General features: G+C 35.8%; 2 protein-coding genes across 4 annotated transcripts in view; one reads left to right on the plus strand and one right to left on the minus strand.

Moving 5' to 3' along the window:
• Positions 1 to 17100, plus strand: part of LOC122790335 (zinc finger protein 239-like) — a 1358627-nt gene that overhangs the window by 1216143 nt on the left and 125384 nt on the right. The gene's annotated exons all lie outside the window — the stretch shown is intronic.
• Positions 1 to 17100, minus strand: part of LOC122790332 (myosin-7) — a 96664-nt gene that overhangs the window by 74311 nt on the left and 5253 nt on the right. The window contains exons 2-9 of the mRNA XM_044057852.1: positions 15726 to 15934; positions 11893 to 12036; positions 7271 to 7427; positions 5889 to 5916; positions 5680 to 5788; positions 3954 to 4046; positions 3794 to 3857; positions 3195 to 3293 (exon numbers count right to left, since the gene is read on the minus strand). Coding sequence (XP_043913787.1) covers positions 3195 to 3293; positions 3794 to 3857; positions 3954 to 4046; positions 5680 to 5788; positions 5889 to 5916; positions 7271 to 7427; positions 11893 to 12036; positions 15726 to 15926 — 895 coding nt within the window. The 5' untranslated portion in view covers positions 15927 to 15934. The remainder of the gene's footprint in view (positions 1 to 3194; positions 3294 to 3793; positions 3858 to 3953; positions 4047 to 5679; positions 5789 to 5888; positions 5917 to 7270; positions 7428 to 11892; positions 12037 to 15725; positions 15935 to 17100) is intronic.

Below are 17100 nucleotides of genomic sequence, written 5' to 3' on the forward strand. Positions count from 1 at the left end.
AGACCACCCAGAAGAAACCCACATGACCACAGGGAGGACATGCAAACTCCGCACAGAAGGCACCCCAGCTGAGGATCGAACAAGAGAACCTCTTGCTGTGAGGTGGCAACACTAACCGCTGCACCACCGCAGCTGCACTAACAGAGTAATAAAAGGATATTGATAAATTCTAAGATTGCATTTTTAACAAAACACATAACTAAACTATTAATTTCTAATCTATATTTAGGTTTTTATTTATTTTTGTGTACTGGGTAAATACAACTATACTGTGGCAGTTTCTCCAAGGAAACGCAACAACTAAATCTTCAGTAAAAAGTAATATTGCAGTGTTACATAGAATATCACATATTACATGTATAATTATATAATTTGTGTTAGATTAGTAATTGTTACTTTAATCTTTTTTATACCCAATAAACTTTACTCATATATTTATCAGACTAAAAATCTAAGTTAAAATAAAGAGAAATAGGATATGGATATATCTAAAAATATATACCACAATGGACATTAACTTGGTGCAAGGTATGTATCTGTCAAAATGTGACACAGACTTAACATGCCCCAGTCTAATAGTTTCTTCTTCATCTGAATACATAACACAACATTGCTAGGTAGACTTGTACTTGGTAACTGTAATGAACATAGTTAGGTGAAGGAGCCCCAGAAGACAGGGTATTCAGGGATAATAAAGGCAGGTATTGATATACTTAAGAATACTCCAAGTCATACTATGGGAGTACTTAAAATTTCTGTGGCACAGAAGAAAGGAGTCCTGACTGCAGTCACAAGTACTCATGTTTGAATAACAAGCCTGGCTGCTGGAGGTGTGGAAGTGAATAATTGATATTGACTCACCCATTCATGGTGGGGAAGGAGATGATAAGAGATGGTAGTGGGACAGTTACTGCATCATCAATGTAACAGACCCTAAGATGTATTTTGCTTATTAAGGAGTGCTTGTGCACTCTACTTTAAGGGTGGAAATGCAACTAAACAGTTCTTCTGCACTAGTCCTGAGCTCTGCAGGTTGATTGCCATAAGCTAATTTGCTTTTGCGTCCACTACCTTGTCAGCTAACAATTGGCAAAAGGATAAGGGGTAATAGCTTGTGACAATAGGGAGGAAAGCTAGATAGCTGAGGGTACGTGTGTCAAAAATGATAAAACAATTATGGTGAGGGTACTTTTAACTTAGTTCACAGTTCTGACAGAGACAAAACTGAGACAGTGGCCTTTAATTTTATTTTTTTAAGTCAGATAGAGAATTACTGTCATCACTGTGAGAGGGACAGACTCCCACATTCAGGGGATGAAAGTTATGAAAGCTTTGTCACCCCACTTATGCAATGTATGTGGCAACTTTATCCCAGTGGCATTTCTAGACCAGAGATCTAATGATGGCAAGCAAAGACGGATAAGGAAGGGAAGTAGTGTTCTCAGTTCATCAGCATTATGGAAGGGAATCATTTTCCTCAATTCATCAGCATTCTGGAAAGGAAGTAATGTTCTCAATTCCTCATTCTGGAAAGGAAGCAATGTTGTCGATTCATCAGCATTCTGAATGCAAGGCCAAGCAAGACACAGACAACTAATTCTGGATTCTAGTGGTATTCATTTCAGAGTACTGAAATCAGAGTGCAATGTTTAATGTATGACAACTCTGAGAAGTACCCAGATTATGAATTTCTCACAATCTACTGTCTGTCATAGACTGCAATATTAATATAGTAATTTAGATTACAATAGTTTTCCTTATACTATGTTAATATTATATTTTAGAATAATTTTCCTTATTACTAAGGCCACGGTGGTGCAGCGGTTAGCTTTGTTGCCTCACAGCAAGGGTTTCTCCCATTTAATTTTCGGCTGGTGCGCCTTTTGTGTGGAGTCTGCATGTTTTCCCCATGGTCGAGTGACATTTAAAGACATGCAGGTAGGTGCGTGCGTGAATGGGTGTGCCTTCTTTGAAGGTTGGGCTGGCTACTTGGCACCGTAAGAATCCACTGCCAGTCATTAGCAGACTGGAGTTCTGTTGTGGTGACCCCTAACCGGGAAAAGCCGAAAGACATTACTAGAATAATTTTCCCTATTTATTAGTTATTATTAATTATCATTGACAAAATAAACTATAACAAGTAACTTGCAGTTGTGTGTATGTGTATGCATGTGTAAATTTCAAGGAGGCAGATGAGCAGTGATTGTTTTACTACTCAAACAAAGATGTGCATGACCTCAGAATGATACAGAGAGTTCAGTACTTTGAATTATGCTTCATCTGCCAAGGGCTGTCTCTGCACCCAGTTTTGGACTACCCCAGGCTAGACTTTGCTACAATGGAATGCAGAATGGATCACTGTTTATACTCTGTTCAAGTCACTGCTACTTTAAATGTATGAAAACACTGGAAAACAGATGCAATATGGTACCTTTTACTGAGCCAATACAGATTTTACAATGCAGTTCTTTTGGACTAACAACAGAACTGCATTACGAGATGATAAGTTATTGATGCCTGTTAATACACAATTATGCCTTTCCACTGGCAAAAAAGAGGCACTTTAAAATATACCAATGAAAACAGCTCAGATACTTGAATATGTGATGCACATAACAAAATAAGGAAAATAAAGATGCAACAAATGTTGCAAGCCAGCCTGAATACTTAGATGACAAGGTTCTTGGCCAGCTGTTGGGAGATTAGCTTAGCAGAGTAGGAAAACAAAATATTAAAACTGATTTGTCTGTATTATCACAATATCTATGTGAGAGAAATGTTTGTTTAAAAAAATAATACTGACAATAATAATAATACTAATAATAATGTCTAGGTCATAATGCTATGTTATAAAAAGTAGGTACTTCACAGGAATAAGATACTAGCTTTCAGTGCATGGATGCCTCTAAACTTGGAATCTGGATATGTGTGAACAGGACAGACTGTTAGCATACAAATGCAGCACCTTCACAGGAATAAGATACTAGCTTTCAGTGCATGGATGCCTCTAAACTTGGAATCTGGATATGTGTGAACAGGACAGACTGTTAGCATACAAATGCAGCACAGCCCTAATGCATCTACGCTTTTAGCATATAGCTACCTGGTTCCCTCTTTTAAGCCAAGGTAAGTCAAGGTTCATAGAAACAAGTAATATTTCACTGGCAAATTACAATATCAAGATAAGTACATACCTAGAAGCTCTGGTTTCTTGTTGGACAGAATTTGGTAGAAAATATGGTAATCTCTCTCAGACTTTAGCTGGAAGATAACACGAGATTTCTCCAGCAGGTCTGTAGGAAGTTGGGAAAAAGAACAGTTAATGTTATTTTATATTATCAGCAATCACGAAAGCAAAACGTCTAGAAAATGTATGTCAATTAATTATTCCTGAAAAGATTCAGAGCTGTCCAAAACTGCAGAGGAGACCTGTATATACCTTTTCATTGTTTCATAAGGGTATATAATACAGGCTTTACTATGTTAGAAAAACCTTAGCTTGATAAATGTATCTTCATGAAACAGGCATTAAATGTATCAACTGGACTTTAATTTCTTTAGATGCTTTTAAAAAATGTGGAATGTGTGCTGCAAATGTCAGAATTTTATCTTTTAGTTTCTTATTTTGGGGGAGCAGGGTACTAGAATTTGTTAGTTCTATGAAATGAAGAAAATATGGATTTGCAACCATATCAAATGTAACAATTAAAATGTTGTGACGCAACTTTAGTGTTAATCATAAGCAAGTTTGTTAGTGGGGAATGAATTATCTTCATTATATTTTCTTACTTACAGGTTTCAATATCTGCAGAGGCCAACTTTCCTGTTGCACCAAAGTGTATTCTGATAAATTTACCCTGGGGGGTTATAAAGTTGAAGATACAGGTTACAGAATTCATGGATCATTAAACCAAATCTAGGTACTAAGACAAGAATACTATTATTAAACTTACAAAGCGTGATGAGTTGTCATTTCTCAAAGTCTTGGCATTGCCAAAGGCTTCTAGAGCTGGGTTAGCCTGAATGATTTGATCTTCCAGGGTACCCTACGGTGAAAGAAGAAATGAAGCATTTGTTAGATCTTACTTGTGCTTTTATTTCTCGTTTCTTTGCAGGAAGTACATTTTTGACAGCTTAGATTGATACTTGCTCTTTGAAAACTGCAAGGAAAACATATAAACTTGTAAAGATGGAAAAAAGACAGCAGAATTATGCAGCCTATATAAATATACAACTAAATGAAAATATATTGTCTCTTCTGTCCTTGTTGTCTTCCACTTTTCCCAGGTTCCTCTGTAATTTAATGAAATGTAAGCTTATACTATTCATTTAATCAGAATTTCATATATTGCCAGCTCATTGAAATAACACTATCAAGTGTGCGTCCTTCGAATCATTCTTTTGTTCCTCCGGATTGACATAGGTAGCAAAGGAGGTCCCCCTCCCACATACACACAATCCCCACATGCAGGAAATTCTAGTTTATTTCCTGTAATCAGAAGATGAAATTCTAGTTTATTTCCTGTAATCAAAATATGTTCTTTATGGATGTACCATACAGAGAATGGCAGATTGTGGACAGATCAGAAATCAGCTCTGAATTTCTTTCTTTGAAGAACATATCTTTGACCTGCATTTAGTTTAAGCACTATGGATCCATGAGTCTGAGAGAGTCTGTGCATCTGTCTAAGTATTTGTATACTATATGTGACAGCGGCCTGCTTTACAGGGAATACTACCAATAGGAAGAGGGAAAACAGCCTGAGCATAATACAAATAAAAAAAACAGAGAACATGGAAGATGCTATGATATCCAGAAAGAGATACAGAAGCAATGTACCAGAAACCACAAATGGACATTGCATAGATATGTATCTCTTCATGGTATTCTATTTTCCAAAATGCTAGTTGATTTTTTAATAAGGATTATTTATTTCTCATGGATTTCTTGAACTCCTCAGAGATGTTAACAGCCCCTCTGTTGAAATACCTATCATCGATATCACGTTTGGTCTGTAATTAATATTTTTTACTTTATACTAACTATGTAGTTAGTGCATAATTTAGCAAAGCTTGTGTACCATTCTTTAACTTGCAAAAATCCAAATTAAGCTTCCACTTCTAGGTTATTTTGCACCAATTCACCAAAACATGGTATATCTGCCAACTAATTGATGCAGTCACTTTAAGATCTACTTATTAGCTTGCAAAGTTCTGGGAGATATGGAGGCAAACTGTTTAAAAGGCCTTGTGGACCAACCTTAGTATCTCTTCATAACTCTGAGGTTGATTTCCATAAAGATTCAGAGTCCCCACAAAAACATTTGGTAATGTGAAAATTTTTGGTAGGGAGAGCTAACAAACATTTCTAATTTTGGTTGTCTTGTCAACATTTGGGTGTGAACAGCTGGAGGTCATGTAAAAATGTATTTTTCTTTTTAATTTGGTTATTTGTCTTACATTGGTTAACTTTTCTGGAATTTTTTCAGGAATTGTAGAAGTTTTTTAGTGGATTACCATTTCCACACTAAACTCACAAAACTCTGAAATAAACCTGCTTCTTCTGAGCTGATTGGAGCTCCAAATTGGATCCCTCTCTTACATTTCTTGAGATATATCCTCTCAGTGGCCACAATACTTCCCTTTAGAATTCTGAGGTAATGAGAAGAATCCAAATACCTTGCCAGTAGGCGCTGTTTCCTTCTTGCGGTCACCGATGGCTGCAATGACTGCAAAATACTGAATGACCCTCTTGGTGTTGACAGTCTTTCCAGCACCAGATTCTCCACTGCAGAAAGGTTAAATAATAAAGATTTAAATTTTCTTTTAAAAATGTTTAGTAAAAAAATAACCATTAAATGTGAAGCAATAGCTAAAATTTAACTTACGTGATTAAGATAGACTGATTTTCTCTGTCTGCAAATAAAATCAGAAAGCAAGATTACATTTTGTATATTTCACTAATGAATTAAATACACTTTACTAAACTTTTTAGCACTCAGAGTCTGGTACTTTTCAGAGTAATTTTATGGCACATCTCCAAGAAGATTGCTCTTTAAGTTTAACACACAAGGATGGTGCAAACAAGAAGCAATGTTCAGTAACATGGGCTTCATTTACAAGAACTGGGATAGAGAAAACGTTTGCAATGAGTTACCGAAGGGAGCTATCTCATCCATGCTTCACCATTCCAGTTCTATTTTAAGTTTGAAGCATTAAGATTTTATAAAATCTCAAGCAACTTCACAAAGATTGAAGTCAGAGTTCAAAAGGTTTGTGCATCAGTTTGTATGTGTATCAACATATCTATGTATCTATCAATCTTTGCTTTATGTCTTAGAGAGAGGTAAACACTCATGACCTGTAATGCAGGTTTACAATATAAAAATTAGTACCTGTCAGCTACTGAAAAAAATGTGTTTTTCACTTACTACTATCTACTTTCCGCTTGCAAATGTTATCAAGAACGACAAGACACCTCTTCAACAAGAATGCATACAAATTGTGGTTAGAACAATCAGTTATTCACATGTGATAATGTATGGCAAAAGATAACTGCTTAATATACTGACCCTGGGTAATAATTGGCTATGAATTTTAATTTCTAGGCATGCCACATTACTGCTTTCAATATATTTGGAAATATAAAAGTTAGAAGTACTAAATTTTATCTTTTTTTTTTCCCTCACCCTCATGAATTTGCTTTCCCACTTGAATAAAGTTATTAATACTGAAAATTATTTTTATTTTATTTTACAGGGAAGTGGGCTAGACCATATGGACCCCTTTTCACTTCCAGTCGCAGCCTAATTAGATAGAATATAAACAAAAACGGATGACAGAATGCATGAAGAGAACACAAAGGCATTTGTTTCACTTACAAAAGTTCATTGCATTTAATACACCCTCAGTTTGGAAATACTCATGACAACATTCCTGCATTCACCAGCTTGCAGGGATACTATGACAGAGTAGAGCTTTTGTTAAAACTAGAGACAAAGTAAAATGGTAATCAGTTAAGTTATTCCAGTTGCACAACAGATTCTTAATTTATCATGTAAATATATAGTTGGTTTGGTTTGAAATGAGCCAGATGATAAACAACAATTTATATCTGCAAGTATTATATCAATAATTCAAAAGAGCTGGTGTAGGGAACGCTAAAAAGGATATTTTATAAGCTATAAATAGCCAGTGTAAACAAATTATGACTGCTGGTATGATAAGAGTTAATCAACCTTTAGTTACTTATTCTCCTAAAACACATTACCTGTTAACATGTACTGGTATGAATTATCAGAGATGGAGAAAATGTGGGGAGGAGCCTCTGATCTCTTCTTACCACGATAGGCACCGACTACCTCAGGATTATACACTGGTAGCCACTTGTACGGGTTCACAGTCACGCAGAACAGCCCTGAATAGGTCTTAAGAAAATGAAGGGACATCATTAGTGACCACATTATTCTGATAAGCAATATGTTGCACACTTGACAATAAACACAGCAATGTTTCATTATCAGATCTTGGAAAAAATCTGAACAGAGCCTCATTTACGTTTGCTATCGTCTCTGGTAGGCATAATTAATTTTGGATATAAAAATGCAGCCGTTAGGGTCTGCAGTCTTTGATTTCAACATGCAAACAACAGTAAGAGTCTGAATAAGAACTAATATGCAAGAATACAAAAGGCAGTATCTGGTAATGAGTTTGCTCTGTCTGTCTATCTCAGTACTGAGGCCCAGTGCTGAACAAGAAAAGCTCCTAAGGTCCTTGGTTTGTCAGGTGTAGTTCAATGCTGGCTGTTATAAAAAGTATTACCATGAGGAAAACAGGATTTTTTTGAAAACTAATGAATATGAGTTAGTTTCAGAGTGAGTAAAAATCATTTTGCCGATATACTATATTATAATGTAACATCCACTGCTATGCTAACCTATACCATACTATATTAACCTATACCGTACAATACTCTACTATACTATATTATACTATACTACAGTATTACATTTCATTTGTTTGATGCCATAAAGTGACAGCGACTTTAGACTGCCCTTTTAGTGATTTTAACATTCTATACCCACACTTTTTCTCCACTTGTTCCACAGTGTCCCTTTCTACCACCAATTCTGGTAGCATCTTCCATGAATCACTTCTTGATCAGAGTGAACCTTATGTGTGTGCTCAGCATAATCTTGTGCACTGCAGTGAGTGCTTCCTGTAGAGTATTTCCATGGTGTAGGTGTGCAAGGTACTTGGCTTCATCTGCTGCCTCACATTACACCTGAGGCATGGCAACATCCAGTGATAAAGTATTAAGTCAGGTACTTGAGCAGGAAGACAATCTGTGGTTGTTCATTATTCTGTAATTTCATCAATTTCTGTAGACCTAACCACTCTGCTTTACCTCTTACTGTACACAAGCTTTAGTAAATTATGCACTAACTACATAGTCAGTATAAAGTAAAAAATATTAATTACAGACCAAACGTGATATCGATGATAGGTATTTCAACAGAGGGGCTGTTAACATCTCTGAGGAGTTCAACAAATCCATGAGAAATAAATAATCTTTATTAAAAAGTCAACTAGCATGTTGCTAAAAGTGTAGATGCATTAGGGCTGTGCTGCATTTGTATGCTAATAGTCTATCCTGTTTACACATATCCAGATTCCAAGTTTAGAGGCATCCATGTACTGAAAGCTAATATCTTATTCCTGTGCAGTACCTACTTTTTATAACATAGCATTATGACCTAGACATTATTATTAGTATTATTATTATTTTCAGTATTATTTTTTTTAAAACAAACATCTCTCTCGCATAGATATTGTGCTAATATAGACAAATCAGTTTTAATATTTTGTTTTCCTAATCTCTGCTAAGCTCCCAACTGCTGGCCAAGAACCTTGTCATCTTAGTAAACGCTCCAAATGCATGTCTTTGTAATGTGGGAAGAAACCGGAACAACCAGTGAAAACACACATGAATGCAGGGAGGATGAGCACACACTGCACAGAAGGCACCCCAGCTGAGAATCAAACAGGAAAACCTCTTGCTGTGAGGTGACAACGTTAACCACTGCACCACTGTGTCATCCAGTCTGTAATACAACAACATATGTCCTTTCATGATTTATTGTCTAAATAATCTATAGTGTACTCAAGCAACATATACAGTCAGCCAGTGTCTGTCATAAGGTACCTTATAAGTGATGTCCTATATTAAGTATTAAGTCAGGTAATACCAACACTACTACCAAATCAGAGATACTGAATCTATAGATCAGACTTAAGGAATGGGACCTGGACAAGTAACAAGAAAAACAATAACATCTCTTCCTCTTATAAGACCTCAGTTAATCCATATGTGGATCATTCCATCTTCTTCTCAGTAACATTATTTTGTAAGAGCATTGAACAGAACAAAGGATTCCAAAACTTTATAAGGTGAACAACAGTAGCTTTCTAGATTATTATAGTTCCTTCTGTCGTTAATGTTTTCTACTACTTATAGGAACCCCGTATTTTCCAGAACAGTCATGTGTGTAAGTCACAGAACCTAGGAGATCAAGGCTGTATTAAGACTGTCCATTTCTGCTACTTCCACTCTGCCATGGACCCTTTCCTAGTGTCTTTCTCATTTAGCAAAATCCCACTATGTCTGTGAAAAAGTACTTGCTTAATTCCATGCTGATCTGTTACTTTCAACCTGCCATGTCTTTTTATGCCCAACATTTGACAGAGAAGATCTTGTGACCCCATGTCATACCTCAATTTCCCTTTTTGTTTCTAGTTTATATAGCTCTATCTGTATAAACAATTCCTGATATGTCTCTCCCTCCAGTGTGCTTACTATTCTTGGTATGCTTTTGTATCCTTTCTATGATAGCCTTGCCCTGCTGCCTGCAATGTCTCCAGAAATATAGGCAGTATTCTGGGATAGGTTTCACCACCATCCAAAACAGTGGTGTAATGTATTAATGTCTAACAGAATGCCCTGTAGATAAGGCAGACACTGTCAGTGAGCTTCTAGTCTCTGTTAAGTGTTTATTCAGATTGCCTTCTATAAGAAATGTGTGCCATATGACTTGAAGGTAATATTTCTTAATATATTTAAACTTCTGCACCCTATATTCTGCAAGTGATAATATTCCCATATTCTATTCCTGTAATGGCAGTTCCTCATACTATATATTCCAACAGTCCATTTGGCCTTGCATCTACTCTTTTGTATTGCTCCTGGTGATTTATATCAAACAAGGACTATGCTTTGTAGCTCACAGTTATCATATGCTATATTTAGCTTTATGCACATAATTATTCCATTGATTTAATTTATCTATACCATTTTCCTGTTGTTCTCATGCCAGTAACCTCCATTAATCTGCTGCGCACCTTGTTTCTGGACATTTATGTCCCTATCAAGGATTTATCATTTTTCTCTGTTGACTCTGACTACAATTTTTGTGGCTATGGCGTTAGTCTGTACAAGCATCTGTTAATGCACTTTCTTGCATCCTGTACAGTTACTCTATTCGGATGTTGTCCACAAAAGTTAAATCCTGTCTTCCATCACTCTTATTAGGCCTGAAACATGTGCATTGAACAATGCATATCATACTATTAACTGTGACAATACAATCCCATTATAATGATCAAAATTCACTAAAGCATGGTGTGCTTAAACAGGACCTGGGGAAAACCAAAAGAAGACCTTTTAGAGAAAGGACAATATATGGTTTTATCAAAAAATGTAAGTATTTTCATTTCTCTGATATATGGCAAGCTTGGAATTCATAATAGTAACATCAAAAGTTGCAAGGGTGCAATCCCTTACATGGGTAGCATGGAAGGTAAACCTAACCCCCCCCCCAAAAAAATAGTGCTTTAGCATTTTGGGCTAGTATTTTATTTAACTGTATTCCTAAAGTAGTTGCCTTGAGAAGTGGTGTCCTAGACATGATGTGCTGAATTAAGTTTTGAGCAACTGCCTTTAACCATTTTAGCAAATCAGCATTATCCAGTGCTATGTAAAGCAACACAGCAGCTTTCTGTAGCATAATGTTTAATTCCCAGTTTCCTCCATTGAGAGCAGATAGGATAAAGAAAGGGGAAAGGTATTTCAGAATTCACCTTATTTCAGATTTTTTTACTTCTCAAGTCATGTTTTTAACTGGCACCATGGTAATTTACAAAGATTGCTAATGTTTACTGTTATGCAAGCTGTTTTTCTCTTTTTATCAGGACTCAAGCAGTTATCATCAGCCTGACAAAAAAGCATACTCTTTCTCATGAATATTGCATTTCATATGTATTGAGGTATACTTCAGTGGCTGCTTCCAGTATACAGGTAAGCATATCCTTTAATTTACCAACACTACTACCAAATCTAATCACTTTTATACCTCCCTGGAACCTCCATTGGTATTACATAAAAGAGCATATACAATTTCCAACAATCTCAACAAATGGGCAGAAGTCCTGCCAATAATTATGGATCTCTAATTTTATGGATCTATATTAAATCAGTGAAAACCCACTTCAACAAACAGCATTTCATTGGAAATGCCACTCTTGTGGGGGGGGGGGTGTGCTCCCCACCCCACCCTGTTAATTATATATACCAACTCCGAGATCACACTACAGTGAGGAAAGGGCAAATTTTCTGATCTTCACTGTACCGCAATCTCATTATGAACAGTTCGACGAAAATGCTGTTCGTTGAACTGAATTTTCGATGGTCTAATATCGACCCACTTTTATTAATATATTTATATGAGCCTCAATATGAACTGTTTCCATTCTAGCATTAGTACATCCTGGTTATACATGTATTGAAAGTATACTTTATTTACTTGCAAATAGTAAGTAACATCTTTGAATACTTACGTAAATCATCCATGCTGAATAACGCTCTTTGAGGTTATACAGCACAGCCGGCTCATGCAAGAAAGTTAACATGGCCATGTCCTCAATCTTGTCGAACTTTGGTGGATTCTGCTGAACAACTAGACTGTCTTTGACAGTTACTGTCTGTAAAAAGAAAAAAAAAGTTAATAGAGTTATGTGCTGTCCATTCGAAATTAGAAGACAGCTGTAGATGATACTCTTAACTTTATCTTATTAGAAATTCAAGCTGACTGGGCAAGGGATACATATACACAATATAATACTGTGATTATAACCTATATCCAGGGAGAAAAATCTGTGCCTAAATATGAATATTGTAATTTATCAGCTTCCCACTCACCAAGAACAATAACAAACAGTGTTTTTTATTATTTTAAAATTTAATTCTGCCAGTCAGCTCAAGTTATATACCTTTTGATTTCTTTGCTTAAGCTTTCCAGACAGAGCCAGAAATAATGCAGGGACACTTTTTAAATATTACTCTAATTCACTTTAAAAGTTAATAGAACAACAGATTGTGTATCAACATGCATTTTGAACAATAATAAGCATGAAATTCCAGTTGCTGGCATTATTGATTGACTGTAATCCTTAGTAATTTACTGTAAAATCAGGAAAAAAATTAATGAGAGATATAGCAAAAATATGTAACAAAATCAAGGAAGTTCTGGAAAATTCTGTCCACTTGAAATTTACAACAGGTGTGTGTTCAGCAGGCTCATGCTGTCTGGATGCAACCTAGTTCACCCATCTGGTGTCATATCAATGATGAGACACAGCTTGGGTGAGTCAACAATAGTCACACACTCCTATCCTCCCTAACCCACTCTCTCCAGCACTCTTGTGCTAACTGACCCTAGGTCATTTAGATCACTGCCCGGACTTACTTTCTCTATACTTAGGGAGGGTGGGAGTTATGAGTTAAAGGCTTGACCATTTTTTACTTCTTATTGAACCATTAACTTCGAGGAGCTTTTGGGGAGGATATATGATTTACTATTCGTCTCAGGAGCAGTAATGTACATAAACTAATGTTCATGTTTAAGTCTGGGAAGCAGGTAAACAAATGAAGATCAGAATTAAGGAATGGGACCTGCAAGGCTGTAACAATATGTACAGTTTCACAGACAGGTTACTGGATTTACATATCACAGCTGTCATGTGCATATCATTTAACTATTGCTCAAGACTCTGAACTATTAAAAGTTAACTTCTACTGTTTTGGAAGTTGCATAATTCAACATGAATGACATTTAAGTAAGTCAGACAATATCTGTTCAATTACTGTATCCAAATTTTTTGTGTATGTGTGTGTCTGCCTGTCTGTATGTCAGTCTTGCCTTTGGAGACAGAGATACTGAATATATAGCTTAACCTGTTTTGTTGCCAAAAAAGCTTCTAGATATACCACATGGTATGTAGCATACTTGAATTTTTGCACTTTTTAGTACCTGTTGCTGCAATGGCCACCTGGATGGGAAACCTTTTTATGTAACAGAGGGTAACTTCTGATTCTTGATGTAAAGGAAAGCTGCCTTTTGAAATTATAGCATCTCTTTTGTGTCTCCCAGAAAGTCTCCATTAGCTGCAATGCATCCTACAGTGTGCATATTCTCGGTCAGATATCAAGCCAAAACAGACTAAGCTACAGATTTATTATCTCTGTCTCCAAAGGAAAGGCTTGCCCCCCTGCAAAAAGTATATTTTTCTTGTTTCATTTTGTTCAACTTTTCTAACATATGGTCTCAACCATTTGAAGTTAGAGTTTCCAAAAACTCAATCTTCTGACATAAGCCTGTATCTGTAGCTAATATATATATATATATATATATATATATATCACTGCGGTGGTGGTGCTGCTGTAGCGTTGTCGCCTCACAGTAAGACGTTGTCCTGTTCGATTCTCAGCTAAAGCGTCTTCTGTGTGGAGACATGCATGAATGGGCGTACCTTCGTTGAAGGTGTTACATCAGAGCTGGCAACTCAGTATGTAAAAATCTACTACCAATCATTACCGGACCGGAGTTCCGCTGTGGCATACATACATACATATATATATATATATATATATATATATATATATATATATATATATATATATATATATATATATATATATATATATATATGTGTGTGTTTGTGTGTGTGTGTGTGTGCGTGTATGCATGTATGAAGTCAGCTTTATACACACTATATATATATATATATATATATATATATATATATATATATATATATATATATACACACACACACACACACACACATATATATATATATATATATATATATATATATATATATAAAATATATATATTTCTTATTCTTTCACTTTTAGAGATGATTTTGTTATTTCAAAGAGATCAAAGGCAAGAAGAACCTGTAGAAGCACCATAGCACTAGATTAACATACTGTTGCTCATTTTGAAAGAATATTGTTATGTATACTATGCTTAATTTGTGAAGGGATCATACTGTACAGTTATTAACTGACTGTTCCACTCACGTTTTGATTCATTTCAAGGGTTTAATTCTGACAACAACAGTATATGAAGCAGTAATAGAGGACCAAGTTTGCTGATGACTGTAAGGTGGGTGCTGTCATTGACTCCCCAAATGATGTTAACAGACTGCAAGTATGTCTCACAGCAACAAATGACTGGTACCAAAGTTAGGCCTTAAGTTAAACACAAAAAAATGTATTATCAAACCATTCGGCAAAAACATGGCTCCTACTGATTACTGCATCAATGGCAACCCCCTTAGCACACAACCTCTGGTGAGAGACCTGGGTACTCAGGTTGACAACAATCTCACATTCGACCATCATGTAGCGGCAGTGGTCAGAAAAGCCTTTTACTTGGTTCATTTCATAAGTAAAGGGATTTCACCCAGAAAAAAAGGAGGTTATTACCTCTCTGTACTCCTCCTTCATTAGGCCTATAATTGAGTATAATGCCCTGTTTGGTATGTACCTCTCCAAACACCTGCACCAACTGGAAAGGCCACAGAAATACCTCACAAGAGAATCCACGGCCTCCAACATCTGTCCTATGTGGACAGGCTCAAATCACTATTACTCTACTCAGTATCATACAGATTGCTTTGAGGTGATTTGTGTCTTGCCTACAAGACAATATCAGACCCTGCACTACTAGAGACACTCCATATCTGTAAGTCTAACTCCTCGTGCATTACCCACTTGAAAGGTCTAAATCTAATATGCAACATAGAAAAACCTGCTGGAAAGAGATGTTTGTCTCCCAGAGGCTGCCCTGTTTCCGGAATAGATTTCTCATACATGTCAGAGTACCTCACTGACCCTCTTCAAGCACAACTTTTATGAGTGGATGGAAAAAAATAAATTTGTCCAAGGAATTCCACCTTTGTCCCTCAATGACAGGAATAACAGGTGCTGACTGCGGTTTCATTTTTTGGGGATAAACTCTTACTAGGCTTGTAAGAGCCCCAGAGCCATTAACCTAGTAACCTCCTATGATAATGAAGAAATAAGAAGTGGTATCTGTCAATCTGTATACAAGCTTAAACATTAATGAATATTCAAAACCAGCCAAAAGTATTGAAAAATTAAAATATGAAATGATATTATTAAGAGACAAAGCTAGTATGCTACACATCTGCTGTATGAAAACATTTATTGGAACTGAGTGAAGTATTAATTTGTCTGTCAGACTGTAATTACATTAACCTTTTATAATCACAAGGAATCCTTTTTTTAAACAAAAAGTCCATATAGTCATTATTCCTTTATAATAATACATAAATAAAATAGTGTGAAAAAAATGACATACCTTTCCATCTTCTGTTTCAGCTGTAACCATATCACCATCTTTTGATAAGATTTTTGCCTTTATAAACTCCTGTTTCGGGTCTGGCACAAAAACATCACGCTTCAAATCAAAGGGGCGTGTTTGTGCCTCTAGACGCTCCTTGTCAGACTTGCGAAGGTAAGAAGCAGCAACTCCAAATTCAGACATTTCAGCATCACCCATGGTTGGTTCTGTGTCAGAAAAGAAAGAAATTTCATCAGAATAAACAGTTCTGAAAGAGTTGAGATAAAGCAACACTGTTCTTTAAAGAATCTTTGTAAATGATGTGTGACCTTTCTTGTAGGTATGTTAATAATGGTTGACATGTCACTTAGCTGGCACACAAAAAAAGTGCACTACAACATGTCAAGCATTCATTCTATTGAATAATCAATACATCAACAGTCAGTACATCAGAAAAGGAAACACATTTCCTTTTCTGATGCACTGCCCATAACCTGACCACATTCATGTCAATTTCATCTGAATAGTGGCAGTATTGACCACCCCGCACCACCTTAGTAATGCATGCTAACCCTATCCTTAACATGCAGTAGTAGAAACTGTGGCCAGATATTATCAAAGATGAGTCTGTCAGCAGAAAATATATTTTATGGATTCAAACATGCTAACAATTAAACAACAACAAAAAATGGAAACAGCATATTTTCTTATTCTCTCTAAATATACTATAAGCCTGTTTTCCCTCACTTCATAGTGCAGTTCCTATTTGTATTAGACTAAGTTACCTTTAATTTCTCTACTGTCTAAAATTTCTCTAAATATTAAATGATTGTCATACACCTTTTATCGATTCTTAACCAACGTTTTTATATTATGTCTAACTGCAGATGTTTTTGTTTGAAGATTATAACTTTATTGTTCTTAAAATGTTTTGTAATCATTTGTAGCATTTCTCCCCAGACCTCCACTGAAAATGGGCTTCTACCTACTCTGACTTTCCCAGTAAGTAAGTAAGTAAATAAATAAATAAATATCCATCTAATTCTGTGGAGTTGTGTATGGAGCAAAAGGTAATTCAAATAAATAAGTTGCAGCCAAATGTTTATATGATTGGTTATTTTTTTAGTACAACATTTTTGGACTTTGCTCAGTACTGAAAATGTATACTGCCCAAAATACTTGTCAGGTAGGTTACATTTTGGAATTTGGTATATAATTCCAAAAAGTCACAATATACCCCAGTAATATTATTTGGTAGTTGCAGACTTTTTTTCCTCACAGAGAGGAAAAAAAATGTGGCCCCTTTCTTGTTTTCGTAATTCAGGAAAACAGTGTTAGTAAAGGTAGAGGCAGGCCATATAATAAAGTGGTGGGGATATGAAAAAGCTAGTGT

This window comes from Protopterus annectens, chromosome 16.part0 (genome assembly GCF_019279795.1).
Source record: "Protopterus annectens isolate FY-2018-M chromosome 16.part0, PAN1.0, whole genome shotgun sequence".
NCBI lineage: Eukaryota > Metazoa > Chordata > Ceratodontiformes > Protopteridae > Protopterus > Protopterus annectens.